At 45.0% G+C, this 26,445-nt stretch overlaps 1 protein-coding gene across 2 annotated transcripts; it reads left to right on the top strand.

Annotated features, from left to right (window-relative positions):
- The first annotated feature begins 1,926 nt into the window (after positions 1-1,926).
- DGAT2 (diacylglycerol O-acyltransferase 2) lies at positions 1,927-26,445 on the top strand. Of its 2 annotated transcripts, XM_030259838.4 has the most exons (8): positions 1,927-2,133; positions 9,462-9,581; positions 10,531-10,638; positions 11,458-11,528; positions 18,927-19,131; positions 22,625-22,799; positions 24,051-24,253; positions 25,035-26,445. In XM_030259838.4, exons 1-8 carry the CDS (start codon positions 2,094-2,096, stop codon positions 25,187-25,189), a joined length of 1,077 nt encoding a protein of 358 aa, XP_030115698.1. In that variant the 5' UTR covers positions 1,927-2,093; the 3' UTR covers positions 25,190-26,445. The 2 variants fall into 2 exon arrangements, with proteins under 2 accessions (XP_030115698.1, XP_030115782.4); XM_030259922.4 differs by lacking the exon at positions 1,927-2,133 and having other exon boundaries at positions 9,356-9,581.

Here is a 26,445-nt window from a genome sequence, read left to right as displayed (position 1 = left end):
CATTGGTTTTTGTATCTGTCTATCTTTCACCTTCCACTCCCCCAAATCCCCCATTGGTCAATGGGCGTCCCTTTCCCCTTGTTACCGCCCCGGTATTTAAGGTGCTGCCAAAGCCTCGAGGCTACTTCTGGCTGCTGCATGCTCTGTAATTTGGAGCTCTGGATTAAACCTGAAACTGTTTTCCCAGCCTTGAGTCAGCTCCATCATTACCTCCTCGGACGCCACCTCTCCTCCGCACAAGGCAGACAGGGTGACTTTCTGCCTTAGCCGCGCCCCGACTCTCCTCGAGATCCAGGGGAGTGACCCCCACATCCCACCGTGCCTCTGCTGGGCAGGGGAAGCCAGGGGGCCTCAGAGTGGCACAGAGGCATGCTCCCACCCAAAAAACTAGTCAAAAGTTGAAGCATTTTAATCTCTGTTTCAGTTGTGACATGCTCATTGCTTTTCACCAGCTTTTCTTTGAGTGATGTTGAAGTGCTTCTTAAACACAGATTATTCCATTTTCTCCAAATTACAGAAGATGAAACTGAGATTAGGGAAGAGACAGAGGCTTGATCCTTTGTCCAGAGCTATAGCAAAGTCCCTTCTTTACCAACTTACCCAGACATGATATAGTTATAAAGGATCTGGTTTAATGTCATGGGTGGGACAGACTCATCTGTCTCTAGAAATCTCAAGTGGCAAGTGCAGCTACATTAAAACCTTGGTGCAAACCTAAATAACACTTTGTTTCTTGTGGATGAGTTGAATAGACCCTTAAACATGTTGTTAGAAGAAAGTGAGGCTTGGTCAGCGGTTTAGACATTACCTGTAGGTTATCTTAACAAAAATGATGCTTAATGAAACTGTTAGAGCTTCTGTTACATTTTAATGTTTTCATTAATTCCATTTTCATTAAAATTCCTTTAAAATGCATCAAATTACTATATTTTCCTCCTTTCTACCTTTTCTTTTAATTTTATTATTCTTTCAGGAACCCAGAACTCCCAAAGCCAGCTGGGGAAGATAAAATCAGCCAAGAGTGGGGTGGGAGAGCATTTGAACAAGAAGAGGGTGTCTTAAACAGTTAGTAGAGGAATGGGGTGATCCCCTCCCCACTAATGAGAGGGGAGAATGGATTGAGAGCAGCCCTGAAGATGAGGACTAGTGGGTGCTGGTGGACAAGAAACTGAGCATTCCCCAGCCATGTGCTTTGCCAGCCTAGAAGCCCCTGTGTGCTGGGCTGATCACAGAGTGTGGGGAGCAGGGGAGGGAGCATTCTGCCCCTTTGTCCCACTTAGGTGAGACTCCACCTGCAGAGCTGCCTCCAGCTCTGGTGACCAACATCAGAATGCCATGGAGCTGCTGGAGTGCATCCCGAGGAGGCCATGGTGATGCTCTGAGGGCTGAAGCCCCTCTGCTCTGGAGATAGGCTGGGAGAGCTGGGGGTATTGAGCATGGAGAAATCTTTTCTGCAGGGAGAGACCTCAGAGAGCCTGCCAGAGCAGCCAAAAGAGGCTGCAAGAGAGCTGGAGCAGGACTTTGGACAGGGACCAGGAGAGACAGGACAAAGGGGAATGTTTCCTACTGGGGCAGGGTTAGTGGGATATTGGGAGGAAATTCTTGGCTGTGATGGTGGTGGGGCCCTGGCACAGGTTTCCCAGAGCAGCAGTGGCTGCCTGATGCCTGGAAGTGCTCAAGACTAGGTAGAACGCGGCTCAGAGCAACCTGGTCTAGTGGAAGGTTGCTCGGTGTTGTAAATGGATAAGTCTTAAAGCCTGTGCTAATCCAAGTCGTTCTGTGAGTCTATAAAACAGGGCATGAAACAGCCTGTATAGGGGACGGGCCTCTGCTTGGTCTCCCCGCTCCCTAATCCCTATCCCGTGCAGAAAGCTGCATCACCTGCACCACGAGCTTCCCCTATGCCCAGGGCTGGGCTGGGACCCGGGAAGCGAAGCGGGCCCGCCCCTTCACCTCCTCCCTCGGTCTCCTCCTCCTCCTCCCTGGGCTATATATGGGTACGCGGCTCTGCTCCGCTGCGCGGGGGCGGCGGAGCGGGTTGTGCTGCCCCATCCATCCCATGGCCCTGCCCCAGCCCTAAGCCGTCCCCCACCATGAAGACCATCATCGCTGCCTACTCCGGGGTGCTCCGAGGTACCGGGGGGAGAAGGGACACGGTGGGAAGGGGGTGGAGATGAGTCTCGGTGCCCGGAGGGGGATGCTGCGGTGCGGAGCAGCATTCCGCTGCTTCAAGGGCTGGGGTGGGAGCAGCACCGAAGCAGCCGGCTTTGAGATAATCCTCCTTTTATTTTTTGGCCGCAGGGACGTTGTTCAAGGGAATAAGGAGGGGGAAGAGCGATGTGCAATGGCGGGAGGCAGCTGTAGCTTTTCTTGGGTGGAGGATTACAGGTCTCTGCGCAGGTTTTGTGTTTTAGAGGCTCGGGGTACGCTCCTAGGGCTCTAGTTTTGTGCATTTTGCCAAGGTGCAAACTACAGTAAGTTTGCACCTTGGCAAAATGTGGGCGTGGGGCACTTGCCTATGGACGCGTTTTCCCTTCCCCCCTCCCCGCTTCCTTTTGTCATGGTAGGAGGAGAAGTGTGGTGGCTTTAGTGGCTGATAAAGTTCGGTCTCAACTTCATTTTCATAGAATTCCATTTAGCTTGGAAAAGGCCTTTTTAGCGAATCCAGGTGTTTCATAATACTGTGTTCCCACACGCTCATCAAGGGGAGAGAGAGGGGAAAATGGCAATATGTTACTATTTTTGCTGTTTTATAATGACGAGGTGAAGATTCAGCGCTCAGCAGGAGTTTCGTGGTAGCCAGTTCTGCCAAGTTTGCTTTAACATCCCTCGGTGCTGGTAAGTGGCTTGTTGGGAGATGTGGAATGGGTGTCAGGGCTGACACTGAACACTTCCCTGCACGCTGGAACATGTTGGTTAAAGGCTTTGGAGAGAGTATAGGGAATCCCAAACCACAAGCTACCTCGCCTGCTTGTAAAGGCACCTCAAAGGATCTTGTAGGAATAAATTCAGCAGGTTTTAATATCTACGTAGAGTTCTGTATCCCTTCTGCAAGGGTGCTTGTCTAGAGAAAGGTCTAGGGTGGGCTTTGTGTGAAAATGCAGTTGGACAATGATTTAACCTGTGATTTCTGGAGGGTCCTTGAGTAATTGCTCTGTGTTGTGAAAGGCTTTTTACCCTCAAAAGGCAAACTGCTAATACCTCCTGGGATGAAGAGACCTGTGAAATGTTTTATTGATTAAACAAATCGTTAGCAGAGCTGAAAGGACATTAACCTGGTGAGTTAACTTCTGAAGTCTTGATTTTGCACTGTCCTGTCCAGTCCTGTGTGTAGAGCTGCTGGTGCTCATCTCAGCCAGGATATTAGATTGATCTGAAGGATCAGTCGTGAACTGACTGGGGAGAAGACCTGCATGTGTTTCCTGTTTTCAGATCTGTTTCTTAAAATAACTGTGCTTGCTTGAATGACTAACAGAGGACAAGTTATATTTTCATTTGAGAGAGGTTATTTGAATTAACATCATCTGAAGAGTTATATTGAATGTTAACTGCAAACTAAGTGCACAGAATAAATAATTCAGGAAACCTATAAAATATGTAGGGTTGACCTGAGACCTCAGCAGCCACCTTGTTGGCACTGGCATGTTAATGATGGATCTAGGACACATGCATAATTCAAAATGGAGTGTGGTTTAGAGACAGTGATTGGCCTCATCTCTAGATAATCCTGATTAGTGATGGAAAGCTGTCTTAACTCTCTCAGGTCAGTTTTCCTCTGAGGCACCTCGTGGGGATCTTGCTTTTTAACTTAAAGTAACTTATTTCTGCCTGGGGAGACAAGGGCTATTGCCCTCTAACATCTACCAACTCCTGGCCGGTGCTGTGGCCTGCATGGGCAGGAGGGCACAGGACTGACTTCAGAGCTGAATCCAGGTGCCTCCCAGAGGAACTCTGAGTCGGACTGGGTATGGAGGTAGTGGTGTGGGACCCTGCAGATCAAAACTGGCAGAGGTGATGTGGTGTAGAGGTTCATTCATGAAACCCTATGTACTGCTTGATCATGTTGGACAACTTGTCCCGCTGTGGAGGATGTGTGGAACAAACTCACTAGCTTCTTTTTTTTTCCTATGTCCCTGAATATTTTTTTTCCAAGTACCATGCTTGTGCAAAGGGCTGACTTCGGGGTGAGCATCTGAATGGTTCATATTGTCCTTTAGTCTTGTTTTCCTGACATCTGATTTTGCTCTGGTGCTTTTAAATTTGGCTGAATTAAGTCTGATCCTATTTAAAAACAGGCAGAAAAAGAGGTGCAGGCATCTGCCTCTATATCCATCCCTGTATGTATGCACAGGAATGTCCTTTGATATCAACCCAGTACTGCAAAAATCAGAGCAGACCTTGGACCATGCCTAGGGTTGGATGATGCTCTGAGACACCTGGTTGGGTAGGAGGGGTTGTGGACTCGTCTTGACCTGCCCTACTTTGGCCATAGGATGCCAGGAGGTCTCCTCCTTGTGTTTGGCAGAGCAGCAAGGAGCTCTGTCTCATCCCTCTCCCCTGAGGAAAGATGCTGGTGTGGTTGGGACCTTGAAAGGCTGTGCTGAAATGTCTTTTCTAATGTTACTTCATCACTATGAAGTTTGGGATGAAAAAGATTATTTTGCTCATCTTTACCTTGGAGTTAGTCTTATACTGCATGTGATGTTTACCAGACCCGAGTTCTGCTCTGGGGTGGGCTCTGGGAGCTCCTGTTTTGGGAGAACAGGATCACAGCTGGCTGCAGTGAGGCGTTGTCTCTTGACAAAGTTGCTTGGGAGGTGAAGGTCTGGGCTGCTCATATGCAACCCCTCTTTCAGAGCTCTCATGTGCTCTGTACACACTGATGAGCTGTAGTAGGATGGGCCATTTTTCTCTTGGCCAGACCTATTCAGTGTTGCTAACTTAAATCTAAACTTGTTGGCTGGTCTGGGACAGTGGGGTCTTGTTGTTACATCACTTTAACATACGTACTGCTGTGAGTGTGGAGACTGACAGCTGAGTTTAGTGCTGTGAGTAAATCCAGAACTAACAAAAGTAATCATGACAGATTTGTTTCCTGGGTCTGGAGAATCCCAGCTCCTTTCTAAAAGAGCTGATATAAATTTTTATTTGCATGTCCCTGTTCAAAATATTGTTGATCTCCAGTTGTAGGCACACTGTACTGCAGATAGTCTGTAATTGAGTAGCTCTTTGGGACAGGAGCAAACTGTTCTAAATCCATGTACAGGGCAGGAAAACTATACTCTGTGCTGATTACTCATTATTTTCTTAACAAACTGTTTACTCTATAGTGAATATGCTTGTGCTTGAGGCACCCAAGTAAACCTAAGACATAAAATAACTAGTGTTGCTAAAGGGCTTTTACAGGTGCACCAGCATGCTGTGTGGGCTCCTGCTCTTGCATGGGAGGCTGAGTCCTGAATATTCTAGTACTGGTCTGTTTTTCTTATCTATCTTTGTTCCAGTTTCAGCTTCTCTGCTAAATATGTAGCTCAAAATGTCTATTTGCAGCTTATGCCTTAATGGACCTAGTATGGTTTTCCTCTAAATAAGCCATGCAAAGCAGTTTCATTCTTGACCAAGAATTAGCATGCTAATTGTCTGGAAAAGGTGGCAGATGAAGCTTGGCTTTAACAAGGTTTCAGTGTATTTTTAACTGTATGTAACATTTGTACTTCTTTTCAGTTAATTTCTCTTCCTGATGTTTAATTAAGTCCTGTCAGTTGGGTTTTTCTGGTGCCTGTTTACTTCCGTTCTTGGCATCTTTGATTCTACTTCCCTGCCTAGATAAATGTTGTTTGTGTAATTTATCTAAAATAAACTGTGCTAGAAGAGCACTGGATGCTGAGTCCGTAATGCAGGAGTCAAATGCTTGGTTAAACCATTTGCTGATTCCAGGATCTCCTCGGTAGCAGCTCCTGCATTTGATGTTAAATGGAACTAAATGATAAAAGTATGGTGAGCCCATCACCATTTGCAGGATAGCTGGGTAATGTCCCTGAGCTTCCTTGGAAGGCTGTTGTCTCTGGGCAGCAGGGAGGTCTCCTGGAGATGTCCATTGTGACAAGGAAAGTCCTTGAGAGTTCATGCATGGATTATTTAGTGCAGGGAGTATCCCACCAGTGCTCCGGGAATGGGCTGCAGTGTGAACTGGAGACCAGGAATGTCTGGTGCAGATATGGTTTGTCAATGCTGACCCCAACTTGGGTTAAAAAGATCTTCATGATTGTCTAGTTAAGGCTCCCCAGTTCTGGGATGGGTACCCTGGAAAATGCTCCAGGGCTGTGCTGGGTGGCCTGCACAGGAGCTACTGCCTTCAGCGTCAGAAAATGGAGATTTGGGTTTCTTCAGGATACAGGATATTTCCTTGGGAAAAGGCTGATAGGAATGTATACAAATTATAGTTATGTCTACTGGGCCCTTTTAAACTAGGTTATAAGGATAATCTATTCCCTGAAAGTTAAGAGAAAATGCCTTGGGTTTTTAATATGTGAAACGTGCTTGGTGTGGGCCCACAGGTGAGCCATTAGGAGGAAGTATTTTCTCTCCTCAAGTGTCAGTGTTGGGTTATTCTTCTGTGGTTGAGTGCCAGCTCCCCCTTCCCCCCATTTCTGTGGACTTGTCAAAGCTCTTCTGCTCTGTGGCACTAGTAACTGGCCTGGTTCTCCAGAACATGGAGAGTCTTCCCAAAAATGCCTCCCAGCTACTGAAGCTGAAAGGAGATAAGGCTTGCCTGGGGGGTTGAATACACAGTGTCAGTCATACATGATGAACAGGAAGCTCAGGACTGTCTGGAAAGATTATCTTGGCACTAAAATCTGGAAATGCCTGGTTGTTGATGAAATGGGATAATCTGGAGTCTGCAGGTTGGTACAAAGGTAGGCCTGATGTACTTGCCAGGTTGATTGACCATTCCCATGGTCCTTTCCTTTGCTACTGGGCATCTTTCATTTCTTAACTGAGAATTAAATGCTAGTATTCAGGCCATGGTAACTACTGACTTTCCTGGTGAGGAAAAATGTTTTTCTCTTTGAAGGATATCTTTGCTTTCAGCAAATAACTGACCCAAGACACTTGTCCAAGGGCAGGTGCTTAGAGCTGTGTGGCAAACCACTGCCTTTCCTCTGTCTGCAGGAGTTGAATGTGAATTTTATGTGGTTTGATAAACAAGCTGACAGGTTAATTTGTGCTACTCAATACTGGTCTATTTACAGGGCTGGCAATGCCTACAATTTGTTCAAACATCTTGAAAATGCTGAAGTATGAATTCTCATCTAGAGGGATAAACAACTGTTCTCTTTGGGAAGAGAACAGGGATTTAGCTGATGAAGCCAAAGAGGTTTGGTAGTGTAAATGTGGGTACTGGAAGAAAAAAATTACATGGGGCTGGGCTTTTATTGTAAATCACAAATAATGTCAAAGACTTTTGGCTTATTTTGGAGGACATATACATATGTCCAGTGACACCATTATTCCTAAATGCTTTATTTAAACTTATATTTGGTAATCCTTAGTCTATATCAAGTCTGTCCACATGCAATTTTGTAAGGTTTTTGGGATAGCAAGTTCTTGGAGCTGTGGCCCCTCAGCAAGAGTTGAGCAACCTGGTCTAGTGGAATGTATCCCTGCCCATGGCAGGGTATTGGATTGAGATGAGCTAAAAAGGTCTCTGAATACAAACCATTCTAAACCCAAAGATTCCTTTTACCCTTGAACAGGCAACTGGCTTTGTAAAAAATTGGGTGAAGTTTATCCCTCACCCCAAATTTGGGGATTTGCTGCTAAATTTTACAGCATGGGATTTCTGAATCTCACTGCTTAGATACTCTAGTGTGGCAAATCAATGCACGTGACAAAATTTAACTCATTTTGATGTTTTGACATTCTCCAGTCTCTCCTCAAAAACAGAACTACTTGCAGAATTCAATCTTAACACTGCACTATATTATCTTGTAAAGAACTGCCCACAGGTCTAGCTGATCTTTTAACCTGGATTAGTGCTGTAGGTTTCAGTTTACTCACAGTTTTAGTGGTATGATCTATCCCAGCCTAAAACTTGGTCTGTTTAGGGTAATTAATGCCCAACGCACTACTGGGATTGTTCATGTAACATGGACTAAGCAGAACTAAGGGTCTGAACTGGGTGGTCTGGCTCTAAATTTATACTGCAGCCTTTGGTGTGGCTCCCCCCTGAATGCTGCTAGGGATGAGGCATCTCTGGGTAACCTGTGCCAGTAAAAAACTTTTCCTTACCTAATGTAAATTGACCCTCATTCCTATGAATCAGTTGCTTTACATATTTAAAGATGCACCAGTGAGAGTATCTTAGTAGAAACTACCAAAAATCCTAGTGCCTGCTTATACCTAGAGAAGCTCTTTTCAATCACTTTCAATTTGACTGGGTGTGAACACTTGTTATGCTATTACCACTAGCAGGTAATATCTTGTCAGCAAGAACTGAACTTATTCAATGTAATAGTTTCTTTCATAGTCCTAATAACAGGCTGATCCTTAACTACAAAAGAAAATATGTAAATACACATGAAGTGGTTTGTGTTTTGGCCAGTTATTATGGTGTTTGTAAATAAAGTAATGAGAATAGTGAAGGAAAACCCACTTGCAAGTGCTTCTTTCTGGAGGCTGTGTATACTGCCAAAAGCTGCAGTGGGCAGTTCTTCATATAGAAAGCGTTTTCAGTGTTTTACCCACTTCTGGGTTTTTTCCCCACTTGAGTATCTTAAGCTTCTACAAGAGTGGCTTTCAGCTCCTTCCTTATTTACTGCTTTAGGAATGCTGCTAGTTTTCCTTACTCTAGAGCTGTGGATCCTGAGGATTGTGTGTTGAGGCGTTCAGCCAGCCCTTGGGCTGTGCTGAGGAAGGCTGGAGCACAGAGCTTTCCTTGAGCAGCACTGGGAGTTGTGCAACTGGCCTCGTGAAGGGTGGATGAGAATAGCTCAGACCACAGCCAGGTGTCTGCTTGCCTGTGGTTTGAGGCAGCTGATCTTTATCTTATTGTGAGCTCATGGGGTTCCCTCTTACCAAGCACCACTTGGAGGAGCTGGCAGTTTGAGGTGAGGGTATGTGTTAAGAATATGTGTTAACATCCTTTGCATTTTTATGGTCATGTTAACAGAGGCTTGCTCAGGTGAGTACTGATGATTACTCATTAATCCCCTCCAGTATTCTGAGAAAAGCTGGATGTTGGCAGATGGCAATCCTTCCTCTTCCAGGATGTCCAAACTCCATGGAAAATACTAGCTTTTAGCAAGCCTTGCTCTAAAAGCAAACCACACATTTATCTGAAACCTCTTACTAAAATAAGTTAGGCTTGATGACCCTGCCTTCTATGATTCTGTTTCAAAGGAAGAATATTGTTTCCTTTCCTCAGTGTAACTTTTTTCCTTTTATTTTTCTTTCTTTAGGCACGGGGTCGAACATTCTTTCTGCTCTGCAGGATTTGTTCTGGCTATTGAAATCCAAAGCAGAGAAGCAACTCCAAATCATCTCTGTGCTGCAATGGGTTCTCACTTTCCTTATCATGGGTAACACCTTTTGGCCTAAAGCAAAAGGGGTTTTGGCTGTAATTCTGGATGAATTCTAATGCAAAATGTTAACTTTTCCCTAACTAGATGTGTAGTTCCTGGGGTACAAGGATATTGTAAACCAGTTACATTGATAGTTTCAACTATAAATGACTATTCCTGGCTCTAGAAAATTTCAAGAGCTATGGAAAAACTGACTGATGTTTAGCTGGTGTCAGTGTCTACTGTGCAAATGAGGCTGAAACAATTGGAAATGTCTTAACTTGGCTTGCTCATGGGAATATTCACAGAGGTTTCTTAGAAGCAGCTGGTAACTGATGCAAGTGATTGCAACAGGAATGCCTTCCTCTTTCTTGGCTTGGTCTCCTTCCAGGAGGCATCAGAGATGAGCAAGAATTGTTTGTGTTAGACCAGTAAAGGAGTAAAGCCTATTTATCCCTGGATACTTGGGTTATGTGAAACCTCAGGCTACTCTGCTTCACTGGATTGTTAATAATTAAACTGGAGAATGACTGCTCTCAGCATCTGTCTTACTCTACCTTCCCAATTAAGTCTGTGCTAAAATGAGAATGTCATTTTTGGGTGGGATCCTTGGCACCCTGGTGGAATGGCTGATACAGAGCTGGTGTAACCTGTGGAAGATGTATGTAGCTGAGGGGAAAAAAACCCATTGGTGTGGGCCACAAGAAATCTTTATGCTCATCCAGTCTGATGAAGCAGCTGCCCTACCTGGAGATATAAGAGATGCCTGGAGGCACCATTAAGGGGAGGTTGAGGTTTTCCAGAGCTCTAGAGGAAGCTGCCTCAGCACTGCATAAGGGGTACAATTTACTTTAGGATTAATGACATCAGACTAAGATTTCAGCATGGAGGAGTCAAAAGGGAAGGGATGTAAATGGAGGCCAAAACCTGATATGACCTTGTTTTCTTCTTTCTTGCACCTCTCCAGGTATTGCTTGCACTTTAATCCTCATGTATATACTGTGCACAGATTGCTGGGCCATTGCTGCTCTATATTTAGCCTGGCTGGTATTTGACTGGAATACACCAAAGAAAGGTAAATATTGTAGAACAGATACTTATTGTTAAAGTGTTCCTGTCTCCACATTTGGAGCAAGAAGCACTTCTTTGTAATGGATGACTTCTCTTCTTAGTGGGACTTGGCTGAATCCCTGACCAAAGGCATTGCTCAGTGAAGGATTTTAATGTCAGCCCTTAGCATGAACAGTGCCTGCAGGTTTCATTGATGCTGAGGGCAACACAAAATTAACATTCACTACTATTATGCCATTGCTGGCTTTTACTAACATATTTATAAGGCATAGGTTCTTTCTGTAGTTCAGAAAGATCTAAAGATTCAAGACCTTTCTGTCCTCTCCAGCTCTTGCAAGGTTCAGATTAGGATGTGGTTATCAAGGTGCAGCTCCTCTATGGAGTCAGAGCTGCTACAAATTAAGCAGATGACTTTGTTTTAGGGAAAAAAAAAAAAAACAAACCTGTAGAAGCCAGCTCTGGGAACCAGCAGTGGTAACAAGCTTTGGCAACTACTTTTATAGTCAGATGAGCACAGTTCTCCATTGTTTCAAGATGACTGAAACCATCCAGGATTTTGGCCTTTCCCAAAGGCTGAACTGGAGCATTTCTAGTTTGAATTGTAGAGTTGTCTACTATGAATTTTCAGTCAAGCCTTAATTTGCTTGAAGTACCTTGTATTCCAGAGTGTGCACTGATTTCAGAAAATGATGCAGGTCTCCCACTTGGAGGAATGAAAGCATTGATTCCACTAGTGAGGCAGCAAACACTGGAGTCCTTTAGGCTTGTAGATGGACAGCCATGTGAAAACAGCTTTAAAGACACGATTAATTTTTTTCAACAGGGGGAAGAAGATCCCAGTGGGTGAGAAACTGGGCTATATGGAGGTACTTCAGGGATTATTTTCCAATAAGAGTAAGTAAAAGTTTAAGTCTTATATGCTGGGGTTTAATTGCTTTAGTGTCTTGTACTGGCAGTAGTCTATCTCTTGACACTGAACTGTAAGCAGGACATGGCTCAGTTACTATTGCCTTACTTCTGCCTGTGGCAGCTGTGGTTAGAAATGTTTACCAATGGTGGCAATGTGGTTGCCAGAACCTGCTGTCTCTAGTGGTTTTACCAGATTCCTGGAGGCAGTCTGCAATCCTTGTTCATCTCTCCAGCTTCTGGAGACACTGGCCTAGGTTGTCCAAACAAGTGGTAGCTGCCTCATCCCTCAAAGTGTTCAAAGCCAGGCTGGATAGGGCTTGGAGCTGCCTGGTTTGATGGAAAGTGTCCCTGCCCACAGGAAGGAATTGGAATTGGATGATCTTTAAGGTTCCTTCCAATGCAAATCACTCTGTGATTCTTTCCTGTGCTGCAGCAGTCCTATGTAGTGCCTGACCCCTAACACTGTTCCCCTCTCATAAATCATACAATCTAGCTCAGTTTTTGCTTGTTTTCCAGTAACTTTTGCTCTGGAATGTATTGGGCAAGAATATCTGGGACCTTTGTGCACCAAAAGTCATAGCACTTCACAAGGAGCAGTAAACTTTGTCTTCAAATCTATTTGCTTTGGAGAAGTGGATTTTCCAGCTGTGGGAATAGCTTCAGTTCTCCAGCTTGTAACTTGCTCACCACATACTTGTATTTTTCCTACTGGTTCAGACATACTGCAGAGAGAGGACAGGGCTGCCAGACTGCTCTGGGACCGCAGAATTAGCTGGATAACTTGGAAGGGAGCAGGGGTCAAATTTGGCTAGGAGGGAACTCGATCCTCTTTGGAAGGGCACACAGCTGAAAGGAGTATTATGTAAGGTTGTTGGCAAGTTTTACTCAGCTTGAGTGTGAGGGAGGGACCTTGATACAGCTTTTGAGCTACCTATCCCCAAGACAGTCCAGCCTCAGAAAGGAACAGCAGGATGCCAAAGCAGCTTAGACTGGATTCTTCCTTTGCAAAGTCACTTGAACTCTCAAGGTGCCTGAGTGTGCTGCTGGTGAACAAGCCTTTTGTTGTACTCGGAGAAGCACAGAACCATTTAGGTAGGAAAAGACCTTTAAGAGAAAGTCTGATCATTAACCCAGCACTGCCAAGTTCACCATGAAACTTGCTGTTGTTAACAGGTAATTCTTGGCAAGTCGAAGTGTACACAATAAAATTCACTGTGCCTGCACAGACTGGAAGTCAGCCTGGGTCTCATGGCTGACAGAGAACTGAGCAGGCTCTGCTGTGGAAGATGGGTCTCAGATGTGTTGTGTTCCAGTACCAAGTCCTTAGTGCTGCACTAAACATTGTTGCCTTGGATATTGGTGAAATGGGCTCCGTTATGCCGGGGACTTGGTTCCAAAGGGTCACCTGTAGTGCTGATTCTGCTGTTCTGTCCTTCCTTTGATGCACATTTATCCTTGTCTTCATGGAAATATGCTCCACAGAAGCCCTGCAGGTCAGATTCACTGTGGATATCAAAAGTTTGGGTTGTTTAGGTAGGTTTAGAGATGAGATGAAGTTGTTAAACTAAACTTTGCAGCAGTTTTTAAATAAATACTTGCTAGTTCACATATCTGTCAGAACTCCTTATGGGTGTAATTCCTTTGCTGCTGAGGGGGAGGAGTTGTGCAAGGTTTATGGAGTTGCTGGTATTTCACATGCAAGGGCAGAACAGGAGGGCTGACAGCTGAGAGATTACTCCTGCACGTGTTTTGGCAGCACAGCCAGCTGGCAGCAGGGTTGCTAAAAGTTGCTGCAGGGGGATCTTAGGGTAGAGAGGTGCTAGAAGTGTTTTTCTGCAGTTACGGGACTGATGCATGAACAATGCATCAGCACAAACAATGAATAATATCTCTGGATATTGAGAATGGTACCAAGAGCCAGAATGCTTTGGGCTTGCTAAGAGCATGGGAACTTCTGGGTTAAACTAATTACCTCTTCTTGCACAAGAGGGAGATGGGTCTACAGAGGATCACTTGTTTAAATGTTCTCTCTGCAAAATCCTTTTTACTGGATTCTGATCTGCATAATGGCTCAGTAGGACTTGGTTTGTGCCCTGGGCTTATGGTTTGTCAGGACAGTCCTCTGCTGCATCTCAGCCTGTGCCATGTGTCTGCTGAGCACTGCAAGGACAGATCACACCAGTGACAGTCACACTGGTGGTACATGTAATGCTGAACTTGCCTCCAGCAAAGTCTGCATGTAGAGCTGTGGTAGCTGCATCCATACCTGCACAGGTACCAGCTGTTTTGGGCTATCAGCTCAGATTTAATTCATAGAATTTAATTCATAGTGTGGATGGAAGGGACCTTAAAGCTCATTTCATTCCTCCCCTCTGCCATGATTAGGGACATCTTTCATTAGACCAGGTTGCTTCAACCAAGCTGTGTAGCCAGGCCTTGAATACTTCCAGGGATGGGGCAGCTACAGCTTCTTTGGGCAGTCTGCAGCAGGGCCTCACCACCCTCAAAGACAAGAATTTCTTCCTATTTGGCTTGCTGTATTAGAGCAGCTGCATGAGAATCAAGCTCTGCTCCAAAGTTTGTGCTGATTAGGCTGGTCTCACTAGTCAGCAGTGCCTCCCAGCCTGAAACACCAGGACTATTGTACCCATACCTGGAGGTCATGTTTTGTAATACCAGGTGGGTTTGGAAAGCAGCCTGAATCTGGCTCAGTTACTCAGCATGAACTGAGTTGGCCACATTCCCTGGGACTTCATGTAGCTGCTGTGACAATAAGAAGCTATTTTAGGGCACTAGACACTTAAGTTTGTCTGCTGGATAATGGCTGGCCTTGTAAATAGTGCTTTAAGCTAAGCAGCACATGGAGCAGCTGAGGAATGTTCCAGTGAACCGAGTCCTGGACCTGAAGTGACAGGTGAAGCCCAAGACCCTGCAGGTGTGTGCATGTGGCTGGATGGAGCAGACACCATCTCAGCCTCGTGCTGTTGATCCCAGCAGCCTCCTAAGCACATGCTGGTGTGAGGATGTCATGCTGGCAGTGCCATGATCTCCAGGTTTTGTTTAGGTAAAGAAGCTGTCACCTGAGCGTGTGGATATCTCCATGTGGTAGGGCTTCAGGTAGCCAGGGCTTCAGACTGTTGACTTAGCTCTGTCAGACTGAGCACTTCAGGTGTGTGCAGGGGAGAGAGTGGGCATCTGGCCAGAGCAGGAATTGCTGCCAAAAGTGTCTTTTTTCCCCCTCAATTTGTCTTGTATTCTGTGTCTTGGCTAGCTACCTGGCAAAGCTCCTCCTTAACTGTTGTATGTGATTTACAGAATGGAAATAGAAGGGTTAGATTGCTCTGTCCTAATCTAGTACACTGGAAGGCATTCCAACTCATGACAGGGAGTTAGAACAAGCTGAGCTTTAATGTCCCTTCCAACCCAAGCCATTCTGTGAATTTGTGACATGTAATACTGGGAGCCTGGTGAGGTGTCTTCAGGTCCTGGCTTGCACTGCTGGGAAGGTGAGATAATTTCTTCCATCATGTTGGTTAAGTGCAGTTCTTGAGTTGATTTGCTAGCTTGCATGCCCATGAGACCTGCTGCTTGGATCCTGCAGGATGAGCTCTGGTTTTGTGCCCTCTGAATTCTTCCATAATCAGTGCTGCTCAGCTCCCACCCAGACAACTGTTTTTTTTTTCCTACTCTTTGGCTCCTGGTACTGAGCAGTAGTGGTTCTGCAGTCCTGCCTCTCCAGTACTGAATGTGCCACTGTTCCTAAAATTAAAATTGGCAATATGGTTCTTTAGCTGGCACTCAAATATTAACACTAATTTTCTTTACACTATTGCACTGGCTGACTGCTTCTGTAGGCTGGCTTAGTTCTGTGTAAAGAAATCTGTTATTATTAAATGGGTTGATGGACTTTGCTCCCAGAGAAACACGTTTGGTTTCTAACAGGTGTGTCAGTGCAGTGGGGTGAAGGTTCAGCTTCACTCCCAGTACTGCATGTCCAGCTGAGATGCAGCAGGGATGTGCTGACTCTGCCTCATCACGGGAGCATTGAGGCTCCAAAGAGCTTTGTGGGAATGCAGAAGACCTTGGAGGCAAAAGGAAAAACCAGCTGGAGGTTCAGAACAGAGTTGCAGTGGTGTTGTTCAGTGACAGCTACAGCAATTCCTTGGGGCAACCTGATAACACTATTTGCTTCTCAAGGGGAGGGGTTCAAAGAACCAGCAGTGAATGATCAACCTCCTGAAGAGAGGCATGGAATCATAGGATAGTTTGGGCTGGAAGGGACCTTTAAATGCATTCTAGTTCCAAAGCCCCATCTTGTGCACTTCACTGTCTTCACTCTTGCTTGTGTCTAGAAATACATGATTTACACTACTTCAGAAATTCTGCTTCTGGATTAAATTTAGGGAGAGATGAAGGTATTGGCAGGCCATACCCTCCCTGGGCTGAGTTTGTGCATTTGCAAATTTAAGACCTCTGCTTGCAGAGAAGTGCCCAACCCTGTCTGATGTCTGTTGGTCTTAGGTTCCCTGGCTTGACTTGGGTGGAAGAACACATAGAGTCACCAAGGTTGGAAAAGACCTTGAAGATTGAGTCCAACTATTCCAGTGCCTTTTGGGTAATTTTTCCTAATATGTAATCTGAACCTCCCTTGGTGCTACTTGAGGCTGTGTCCTCTTGTCCTGTCACTCCTTACCTAGGAGAACAGACTGACCCTCACCTGCACCCTCTGTTTACCTTCTGTGAGCCTGTGTTGTGGGACTGGTGTAGAGGGCAGTGGCAGGCTGCATGGGACAAACAGGGGGAAAGCACACACATATGAATATGAGGCTAAATCTCAGCCCTTCTCCTTGCCTGTGTTTAGTTGGATCCCTGCAAACCCCTTGCCCAGCTCCTGCAGTGGTGTGGGTGATTGATTATCATGGGTATTGCCAGCCCTGTGGCTCCATAACAGGAGCTCTTGGAAAACAGCCACAGCAGTAAGGCTGCATCCTGGCTGGGGCTCTGTGAGGTATCCAAGCAATGGGCTCCACTGGGATCTGGGTGTCACTGTGTGTGGTGGAGGGGCTAGAGCAGGAGAACATCGTGTCTTCCATTCCTGTGGCTCTGCCAAGCTCAACGTGCACGTGCCTCGTGCTCCAGAATGATAAGGACAAACCTTCTTCCAGCTGTCTTTCCTGTTAAAGGAGCTGTGCTTGCTGCAGGTGAGAGATGGGCTTGGAAGTCACTACCTTGGTCTGACAGGAGCTTTAAGGAAGGAGTGTCTGCTGCTTGTGCAGCCATGTGTCTGTATCTACCAGGCCTGTAGTCAAAAAGTCAGAATATTGTCTAGGTTGGAGAAGTCCCCTGAGATCATCAAGTCCAACCATTCTGTTAGAAGTGCCAAGGCCACCACTAACCCCTGTGCCCAGGTGCCACATCCACAAAGTTTATAACTCCTTCCAGGGATGTGGAGTCCATCACTGCCCTGGATAGCCTGTTACAGAAGTCTCTTTACAACTGAGCAAGAATTGAGGGGTTACTTCCATATCACTACTTTTTTTCCTGGAGATGGGTCTTTGGTCTTTAGTCTGTGATCCCTGTTTCTTGTAATTGATCAAGGGGACAGCCCTTCTATGCTGGGAAGTGAAAGCAAAGTCATCTATTAATTGGGAAAGAAGGGAAAGGGGATGAAAGGATGACTTGGTTTCATAAAGGCAATGGGGCTCTGCAGAGCTGTTGCAACCACAAGCCTCTGTGCCCTCTTCCTGGAGTTCTACATGACCTCAAAGCCAGAGGAAATGATGAAGAGGGCCAGTCAACTTGCAGAACCTGCTGCTGTATCATGCTGATATCACAGCCACTGTTTTAAATAGCACAGGACCTGTAGCTTCATCTGGGGGCAAGGCTGAGAACAGGGAGAAGGGAATCAAATTTCTGGGCATGCTGTTTTAGTGTGTTGCAATGGTACTTCAGCTCCCTGTAGCATGATCCAACAGAATGAACATGCATAGTGCCAAAACACTCCTTGTCCAAGGCAGTGGAGTGTGTAATGCTGGTGTGACAGCTTGGAAATCTTAGGTTGTTTTTTTTGTTTTTTGTTTTTTTTTTTTTTTTTTCCAATGGGAACTGATGAAGAGTGGCCTTTGCATATACAGATTGATGGAAGGGGTGCCAAAGCTTCAGCTTGTAGGTCTGAGAGCTGCTGAGGTGTTGCAGTTGTCAAAAAGTGGCACTGTTGCCACCTGAAAAGAAGAAATGTTTAGATTAGATATTAGGAAGAGGTTATAGACTCAGAGCAGTGAGGTCCTGGTGCAGGTTGCCCAGAGAAGCTGTGGCTGCCCCATACCTGGAAGTGTTCAAGGCCAGGAGGGACAGGGCTTGGAGTAACCTGCTCTAGAGAAATGTGTCTTTGCCTATGACAGAGGTTTGGAACTGGATGATCCTTAAGGTCTCTTCCAACACCAACTATTCTAACACATGGAAAAAATTAAATTTGATCACTATTTTTGTAGGATGATGCAGCAGCCCTGCTGTGTTTTGTCCTGTGTGCTTCCTCAGACTGCATGTGTACTGCCTGGGGAAGATGCTCTGACATGTGGGATGCTGCTGCTACCTATAGCATTAAAAAAGCCCCCTCTGGCAGTAGTTGTTCTGTGCTAGCTAAGACAGCTGTGGAGAATCCATGCTCTGCAAACAGAGGAGCAAATGGTTAGGAATATTGAACAGCCTGAAAACAATGTGATCATAACTCCCAGTGCATGCCCTGTAGGAATCAGAGATGGGTTGAGGTGTCTTGTTGACCCTTTAGCATGTAGGCCAGGGCAGAACCTCTTAAAAGGAGGGATAATTTCCAGTGGTTACCACCCTTCTGCACATTTTCCCACTTGGAAGGTGGCCAACAGGCCCATTAAAGGGTTGCCTCTTTTTTCAGGCATTCAGCAAACTTGCTTCTGCTATGAGACAGATGCTGTGATGTTTATGTTCTTTCCCCCTCATACTGGGAGGCACTGATGTGGTGAGAGAGGGCCTGGGAGGAGGTGGCTGTGGCTGCAGCACTGAAGAACTTCATTGGTTTGGGCAAGAGGTGTGTCAGAATGCCTTAGGAAAGAGTAGAAAAGCACAAAGCCCAGGCTGCAGCAGCCCATGCCCTATTCCTACCTGGCTGGCCAGCTTCTTGTATCCACAGTCAGCCTGTTTATCCTGCTCCCTCTGCTTGGGAAACTGAAGTCTAAATGACTGCTCCTACCAGAGCCTCTGAAATCCAGGTGAGCCTATACAAGAGCTCTTAGGCTGTTCTATGATGGGAAGAGAGTTTTTGTGGGTTTTTTTTTTTTTTGCTTCTCTCACGTTTATTTACTATCTGAAAATATCCATCTTCAATTGAGCTCTTTTTTTCTTTCCTAGCTGGTTAAAACCCACAATCTGCTGACCACCAGGAATTACATTTTTGGGTACCATCCACATGGCATCATGGGCTTGGGTGCCTTTTGCAACTTCAGCACAGAGGCCACGGGTGTTGGCCAGAAATTCCCTGGGATCCGACCATACCTTGCTACCCTGGCTGGGAACTTCAGGATGCCCATATTGAGGGACTACTTAATGTCTGGTGGTAAGCACAATCACACTGTGCCATTTCTGCTCACAGGCTTGGCTCTGAGCTGTCTTCACCTCTGTCAAGTGAAAAGCTGTGTTGGAAGCTCATGTAGCCACTTCCTGCTGATAGCATCACCCAAACATTGCTTTCATATAGTTGTCAGCAGGAAGCTGTGAATAAATGTGAGAAGTCCTGTCTAGTGGTAGGTGTCCCTGTCCCTGGCATAGAGTTGGAACTGGATGACCTTTAAGGTCCTTTCCAAGCCTAAACCATTGTGTGATTCTGTGAATATGACTAGTTTGGGCTGCAGAGCCTGCTGTTCCTCTGTGTTTTCATCCTTAACTCTAGGATACTCTTGTCCAGAACCATAGTAAAGATATCTGACAACAGTAGTTGTGGAAGGTGGGGACATGCATCCAAGTTGTCCTAGGTATTGTGTGAAGGTACAGGAAGAAGTTGCACTGACTGAAAATACTGAGTAACCATGGCCAGCTCAGCTCCTGGGCTCACCACCACATCACTTGTCACACATCTGTGTTTTGTGGGGCTGGTGGATGCTGTCTCCACTTAATCACACTGCTTGGTGCCTGCTGGGGGTAAAGAGTCTGAAGTATTGCACAATACCAGCTGTTCAAGGACCCCCTTCCTTGAATATATTCCTGTAGATGGATCCCATGGGTTGTGCAGTCATGGAAGTGTGCTCAATTATATTCATAGGTCTGTTTTAATGGAGTCCAGGATTTTCATGCTGGAGGGCTTGTAAGTTTTGACTGGGCAGAGGAAACAATGTTTAACATACCAATAAAGTGTTCTTACATGGCTGGAGCTTCCTTTTCAGCCTGTCAATTAGATAAAGGTGAGGGAGTAACTTAAAGATTGTGAATGGAACAATCCAGTAACCTGTTTGCTGCTTCTGGAACTGATTCATCAATAAATGACTTTAAAACAGATCTCTTAATAAGTACTATGGCTGGAAACAATAGGAGTAGCTGTACCTGACTCTGACTTGTTAGATTTGACTATTTCTGAGTTTATTGTCTTAATTGAGGGAGAGAAAAACTAACTGGATCTGGTGCAGAGAAGGTGTTTGTCTCTATTTAGAAAGGGCAGTATCTCAAGCTGGTTTTTATCTTCCTGTACCGATGTTAGTTGCTGTGTGAAGTCCATAATGTGGGAATTCCCAGGAGAGCAGTACATGAGAAGTTGGGATTTGCTTTCTAGTCTGTCACGTCTGTAAATTTAGTTGTGTTACTTAAGTTTCCATGCAACCATTTTGTATTTAAAAAAAAAATCTTCAATCTATCAGTATGACTGGCAGACAAGTCTTGTGGCCAGGCAGAGCTGCTTTCTCCTTTTTGGAAGGAATGTGGGAGTAGGCATTAGCTGTCTTGGCTCTCCCTGAGCATTGTGTTTAAACCAGAGGGAAATTGTGCTGCTTTGATTCCTAGGATCTAAGCAAAGTGTCATGAAGTTAACCTTCTGGAAGCCATAATTTGTCTTCACTTTCCTATACTAGAACCTAAAGGTGCTGATACAAAGGCCTTAATATCACTTGGAAAGTGCTGGTAATTCCCTCAATCCTTTTTTTCTGTGGATGAACCATTTCTAGGTGGAATTATAAAAATCCTAACGCTGCACCAATACACATAGTTGGCTTACAGCTAGTACGAATTCTTAATTTTACAGACTATTAGAGGTTAAGGCTCAGCAGGGATCCTGTAAGGCATGAGGGCATGACCAGAAAACCCTATATACTGTGTGAATGTGCTGAAGAGCAGAATTTATCTATTGCCACTTGTCTCCATGTCTCATTGCACTTTCTGAAGGAACTGTTTGGTGCTGTGAGCAGCAGTAATCTCCTCCTGGTAACAAGTGTGAAAGAGCTGAACATAAATCTGTTACTAGGCCTGTGTAGCCAGCATGAGCCTTGGTGTGGAGAATGGGAAAAGCTGAATGTTGGAGCAGTGAGTATAGCCTGAGCCTTTCAGAGGAAAAATGGTCAGAGAGATGTGGTTGTGCTGAGAGAAACTAATTCTTCATCCTCAATTCCAGCTGACCTGTCTCAAGTGTGGTCTACTGTGTTCTTATCTGGAGCTGGGATAGGTGATGACCCTGATGCCCAGACAGACATCAAGGCTGTCAGACTTGTCCTGTCTAAGTCCCCAAGGCCTGTTCATCATTTAGTTCTTGTTTCAAGCAATTAATACCATGAGTGTAATAGGGTGATGACCTAAAGTACTCAGATGTGTTGTGTTGTGTTAAAGGAATGTAATTAATGGCATCCCATTTCTCCTTGGCTTATTCTGGCCAAAAAACCGAGGCAGGAGCAAACTTGGACACCAATTGTAGGATAAAGGCAAGAGTTTAAAGAGCAGACAATCAAATTTCTTTACATTTTTAAAGCAATACAGAGGAAATTAAAGGTGGTGTCTTTGGGTTTTCATTTCCCTGGAGTGGGGCCTGGTGCTTTAGGGCAGAGATTGCTTCCTAATTTGAAGGGGGGTCCTGCTCTTTCCAGTGTGGAATAGAGGGAAAGACCTTCACACTCTTTTTAGAGTATGGATTTACATAAACACTCTGTCCTGTAAATTGCAAGAGCTTCATATTATTTCAGATCTGTCTTAAAGGTTTGTCCATTTATTCTTTTTATATTTCTAAATCTATTCCACATCTATTCTACTACCTAAATTTGCTGAGGAATTGGTCAATATCAGACTCTCATCCATCAAAATAACACAACTGCTTTCTTCCTTTCTAAAGGTAAACCAAATCCTACTGTAAAGTTTACATGGAGGGAGGATGTTTGACACCAATGCCTTTGATATCACTAGATATAGAAAATCCTTGCTGAAGTCTTTTGATAAAGGAAAATTTTTGAGAGCTGATGTTTATGGAGTTTATGACCTGTTACAAAATTTCTGAGAGAGAGAGGGCATGATTTATGTCTGGAGTGAGAATTGAGCTACCCCTCAGACTAGACCCCTGATAAGTGGCCTTGGTGAGGCCTGGAAGCCTTTGATGCAGTAAGAAATTAGTTGTGGCGCAGTTAGAAATTATGTTAAGGTAACTATAAAGTAATGAGCTATCTGAGTGTGAATTAGAATAGAGCTGCAGTGTGAAAAGCCTGACCACCTTAAGGAAAAGGTAAACAATGTTAGCTTGCCAATCAGAGTGCCTTTGTAAACTGTAAACTATATAGAAGTGTATAAAACCTGCCATCTTTTCTCGAATAAACAGAGAACATTGCATTAATCATATTGGTTGGATGTGTGTTCTGTCCTGTCCAGCTTTCCCGTTATCTGAGGTCCCTGGTCGCAGTGACCAAGTCTAGTGCTGCCAGGTCTGTGAACTGCTTGTTTAGTTGAGGAATAGGTTCCCTGCTAATACTACCTGCTCTGACCAGAGGGAGGTTGCACAGCTCAACTTGTAACTGAACTTTGTGCTCTAAGTATGAGAAGTCACCAGCCGATTCTGTAGCGTGACCCTTGTGTCTGTCTCCTTAATCCAGGTATCTGTCCTGTGAACCGTGACAGCATAGACTACATCTTGTCCAAGAATGGCAGTGGCAATGCCATCATCATCGTGGTGGGAGGGGCAGCAGAGTCCCTGAACTGCACCCCAGGGAAGAACTCTGTGACGCTGAAGAACCGGAAAGGATTTGTGAAACTGGCTCTACGGCATGGGTAAGGGGCAGCCTCAGTGCTGGAGCCGTACTGCTGCCATGGGGAAGGTGCTTTTATTTGAACAACTTGGTCTAAGTGAAGTGGTCCCTGTTCGATGCAAGGGTATAGGACTAGATGGCCTTTAAAGGTCCCCTCCTGTCGGAATCTGTGGTGTTGATGATTCCGAGATTGTAAAAGTCTCTGTCTGTCAGCCCCGCTGCCAAAGCAGAAGCCATAATTGGTCTGTGCTGGTTTCAAGGTTGTTTATTCTGTTTATCTCTAACATGTTCTGCTGCCCTGCCGCAGCTCTGTCCTGCAGGGCAGCGTGTGGGGCTCTGCCCTCAGTGGGATGGTACAAACATTATATACCACAAACTACCTGTGCTGTATTTACAATAATGTGCCAATATCTGTCACCTACGTTGAACAGTGTGTCCCCAGCCTAAACCAACAGAAAAATGCCAACACCACAGTGAAACATGGAGGGCATGAAGAGGGAGAAAAAGGACAAGAAACACCCAATTTCCTCCATCTTGTCCCCTTTGAACCCCTAATCTAGAATCCTAAAATTTTATTTTTGCACCTGTGTCACACTAATTATTACTTATATCAAGCACTCAGAGCTGGTAATTCATCCTGTAAGATTGAAAACTCTTTTCCATGGACAGAGATCACGGCCAGTGTCTCTGGGGGCTCTGTCCAGGGGGGTTCCTGACCCCTGCCAGGGTCCCAGACCTGCCAGGGCAGCCAGAGGGAAGCCCTGGACTCCCACACTCTCCAGCCCAAACTATTCTGTGATTCTGTTCCCTGAAGCAGCTGATACCTTAGAGGGATTTTCTTTTCTGCAGTGTTGCTGTGTTGTGTGGGTGTTTGCGCAGAACATCAGACATGAGCGTCATTTGGCTTCTACCCCTGAGCAAGGTACAGGGGTAGGGGGATCCCTGGGACAGCAGGAGGCTTCCATGGCAGGAAGAGGCAGTGTCAGTATGGGGTGAGGACCTGTGCAGTCCCCCTGATCCCCATGTGTCTGAAAGGAGATGGCCATCAAAAATAAGAGTTGAGTGTCCACAGGCCCGTTGTCAGTAAAATTCTTGTAGGCCTTTGAAGTCTTTTATGTCATGCCAAGTCTGGCTGGCTTATGTCAGTACCTTGTGCTGCAAAAAAAAGCTCTGGGCAATGGTACCAGCCTGACAGAACACACAGCAGCACGTGTGGGGCTGTTGTATCAGCTGCAGTCCAGGGGTGGGGTCCTGAATCTTTCTGTCTTTCTAGAGCGGACTTGGTTCCTGTCTACTCCTTTGGAGAAAATGAAGTGTACAAGCAGGTGATCTTTGAAGAGGGTTCCTGGGGAAGATGGGTTCAGAAGAAGTTCCAGAAGCACATTGGCTTTGCTCCATGCATCTTTCATGGCCGTGGCCTCTTCTCCTCCAACACCTGGGGGTTGTTACCGTACTCCAAGCCCATCACTACTGTTGGTAAGGTTTTAGTATAAACATGCTGTGTGCCTCTCTAGGTAGTAGAATATTTGAGTCTATGCTGTACACCTGCTGTAGTTTGGTCTTAGAGTGTTGACTAAAAAATGGCTTTCCCTTCTATATAAAAACCTTCCAGCAAAACTGAGAATGAGCTAGAAGAGTTTCCAAAGGTTACAAACCTTCAATGTTCTGCTTCCAGGCAATTTTGGAAGAGAGCTCTTTTTTTGGGGAAAAGGCTGTAGCTCTACTTTCTTTGGCCTTGGATAGCTAAAGTCAGAAGCAACCTCTGGCCCCTCATATTCCAGTGGGATGCATGTCTGACAGTTGAATATTTAAAGCCAACCCTAAAGCTTGCATTTGAGTCTTCTAACCCAAAGCAGCAAGGCTTTAAGGGAGGAAGGGAAAAAAGGTCAGCTTTGCTTTTGTGGTGTGTATAGGGGAATACAAAAGAACTGACTCTTGGCTCATGGTAATTGAGGCGGTATTTATCACTCTGCCATAAATAGGAGGGGGATTTCCTAGCCACCTTGAACAGTAGACACATTTGTGTAGCTAAAGCATATCTGGTATTGCTGCAGAAGTGCTGTGTGTCCTTGTTGTGGGACAGCTGTGCTTCAGAGCCTGATAAAACTGTGAGGAATTGGGCAAACTTCTGTTACAATGGCAAATTGTGCTGTGCCAGAATGGATGTGCTTAACTACCATAGCTCTGTCCATAGAGAACAAATACCTTAGGTTGTAGGAGCATTTAATCTAACATGGATTTGTCCCTTTTTTACCAGTTGGAGAGCCCATCACCATCCCCAAAATTGATAATCCATCCCAGAAGGATGTGGACTTCTACCATAGCATGTATGTGGACTCCCTGATCAAACTCTTTGACAAATACAAGAGCAAATTTGGCCTGCCAGAGACTGAGGTCTTGGAAGTCAACTGAAGGCACTGGCTCAGCAGCACCTCCTTCTCTCAGAACCAACACATTGTTTCCAGGAGTCAAAGTTGTCACTGTGTACTTGAAAGCATGTGCGAGTGTATGTATTCGTCAAAGCAAGTGTTTAAAGTATTGCTAAACCACTTTAAAAATAATAAAGGCTTTGCTTTAGAGAAATCCCATTACAAACATCTTTTTATACAAAAAAAAAAGCACAACTCCCTATTGCTGGGAGGATTTGGATAAATTATTGCCTTTATAATCTGCTGTATAATTCTGTTGGAACACTAACAATGGATTAGAAAAATTCCTACAACTACTGTGCCCACTAGCACAAACAATTTTGGGAGAGTAGGATTCATCTGGTTTTCAACCTAAAAAGCAGCAGGTTGATTTGAGCAGCATGGCAGTTTTACAGGTGTATTGCACAAGAGGCCTGTTGAGACATGCTTATGTAGTATAAGGGTATTTCTGCTTTGGAAAAGCCCTTTCTGGAAGTACAGTTGGGCTGCCACCCCCCCTGGTGTGGCATCTGTGCTGGATGGTGCAGGGAGAGTCAGGTGAAGCTTGATCCATAGTGTAGTGGATGATTTTGTGGCTGTAAATTCACCACAATATTTAAAATATCAGTTTAGAAGCAGGTATATCCCAGGTGCTGCTTGCACAGAGGCTTGTAGCTGGAAATACAAGACTTCTTCATGGCCACAAAACTCCAAGGATAAGCTTTAGGAGCAGTGGGATGGTGCAGTTGTGTAGCCCTGGTGTTGCAGACCTTTAGGGTAGACCTTGGGGAGAAAATGCAGTGGGGCTATTGATGCAAGTGCTTTGTATTCCAGAAGCATTTGGAGAAATCTAGATGTAACTTCTGGCCTGAAGATGGCTTCTAATTACTCCATCCAGTGAATGTAAAGGAGTAGCTTTTGCATACATAGGATCTAAAGTGAACTACTTTTAAAAGTATTTATAAAATGTTTATGTGGACGTTAACACTGCTTGTAGTGAGATTTCTTGAGAGTACAATTTGTTTATGTATAAACCTGAAACACTGCACTACTTGCATGTCTGACCTGCCTTTTCAACCATTCAGTTGAGTGTATCTTGAGCTCTAAAATGTGCCTTTCTTCCATGTAAGAGGATGGTACTTCATATTCCTGGAATCTTGCCTCTAAAGACGAATGTTCATCTGTCATATTTGATAGATTATTGTATTACAGAGTATCAATTTTTGTACAAATTTCTAGAAATAAAATTGGGCAAAAATA

This window comes from Taeniopygia guttata, chromosome 1, assembly GCF_048771995.1.
Source record: "Taeniopygia guttata chromosome 1, bTaeGut7.mat, whole genome shotgun sequence".
In the NCBI taxonomy this organism is placed as follows: Eukaryota; Metazoa; Chordata; class Aves; order Passeriformes; family Estrildidae; genus Taeniopygia; species Taeniopygia guttata.
This window is presented reverse-complemented; position numbering and strand designations above follow the sequence as displayed.

Excerpts from the sequence above, each read along its gene's own strand:
- DGAT2 (XM_030259922.4), top strand. The coding sequence starts at position 9,371 with ATGACCCTGCCTTCTATGATTCTGTTTCAAAGGAAGAATATTGTTTCC. Across the intron at positions 11,529-18,926 it reads GGGATTATTTTCCAATAAGA|CTGGTTAAAACCCACAATCT; the intron begins GTAAGTAAAAGT and ends TTTCTTTCCTAG. Across the intron at positions 22,800-24,050 it reads AAACTGGCTCTACGGCATGG|AGCGGACTTGGTTCCTGTCT; the intron begins GTAAGGGGCAGC and ends CTGTCTTTCTAG.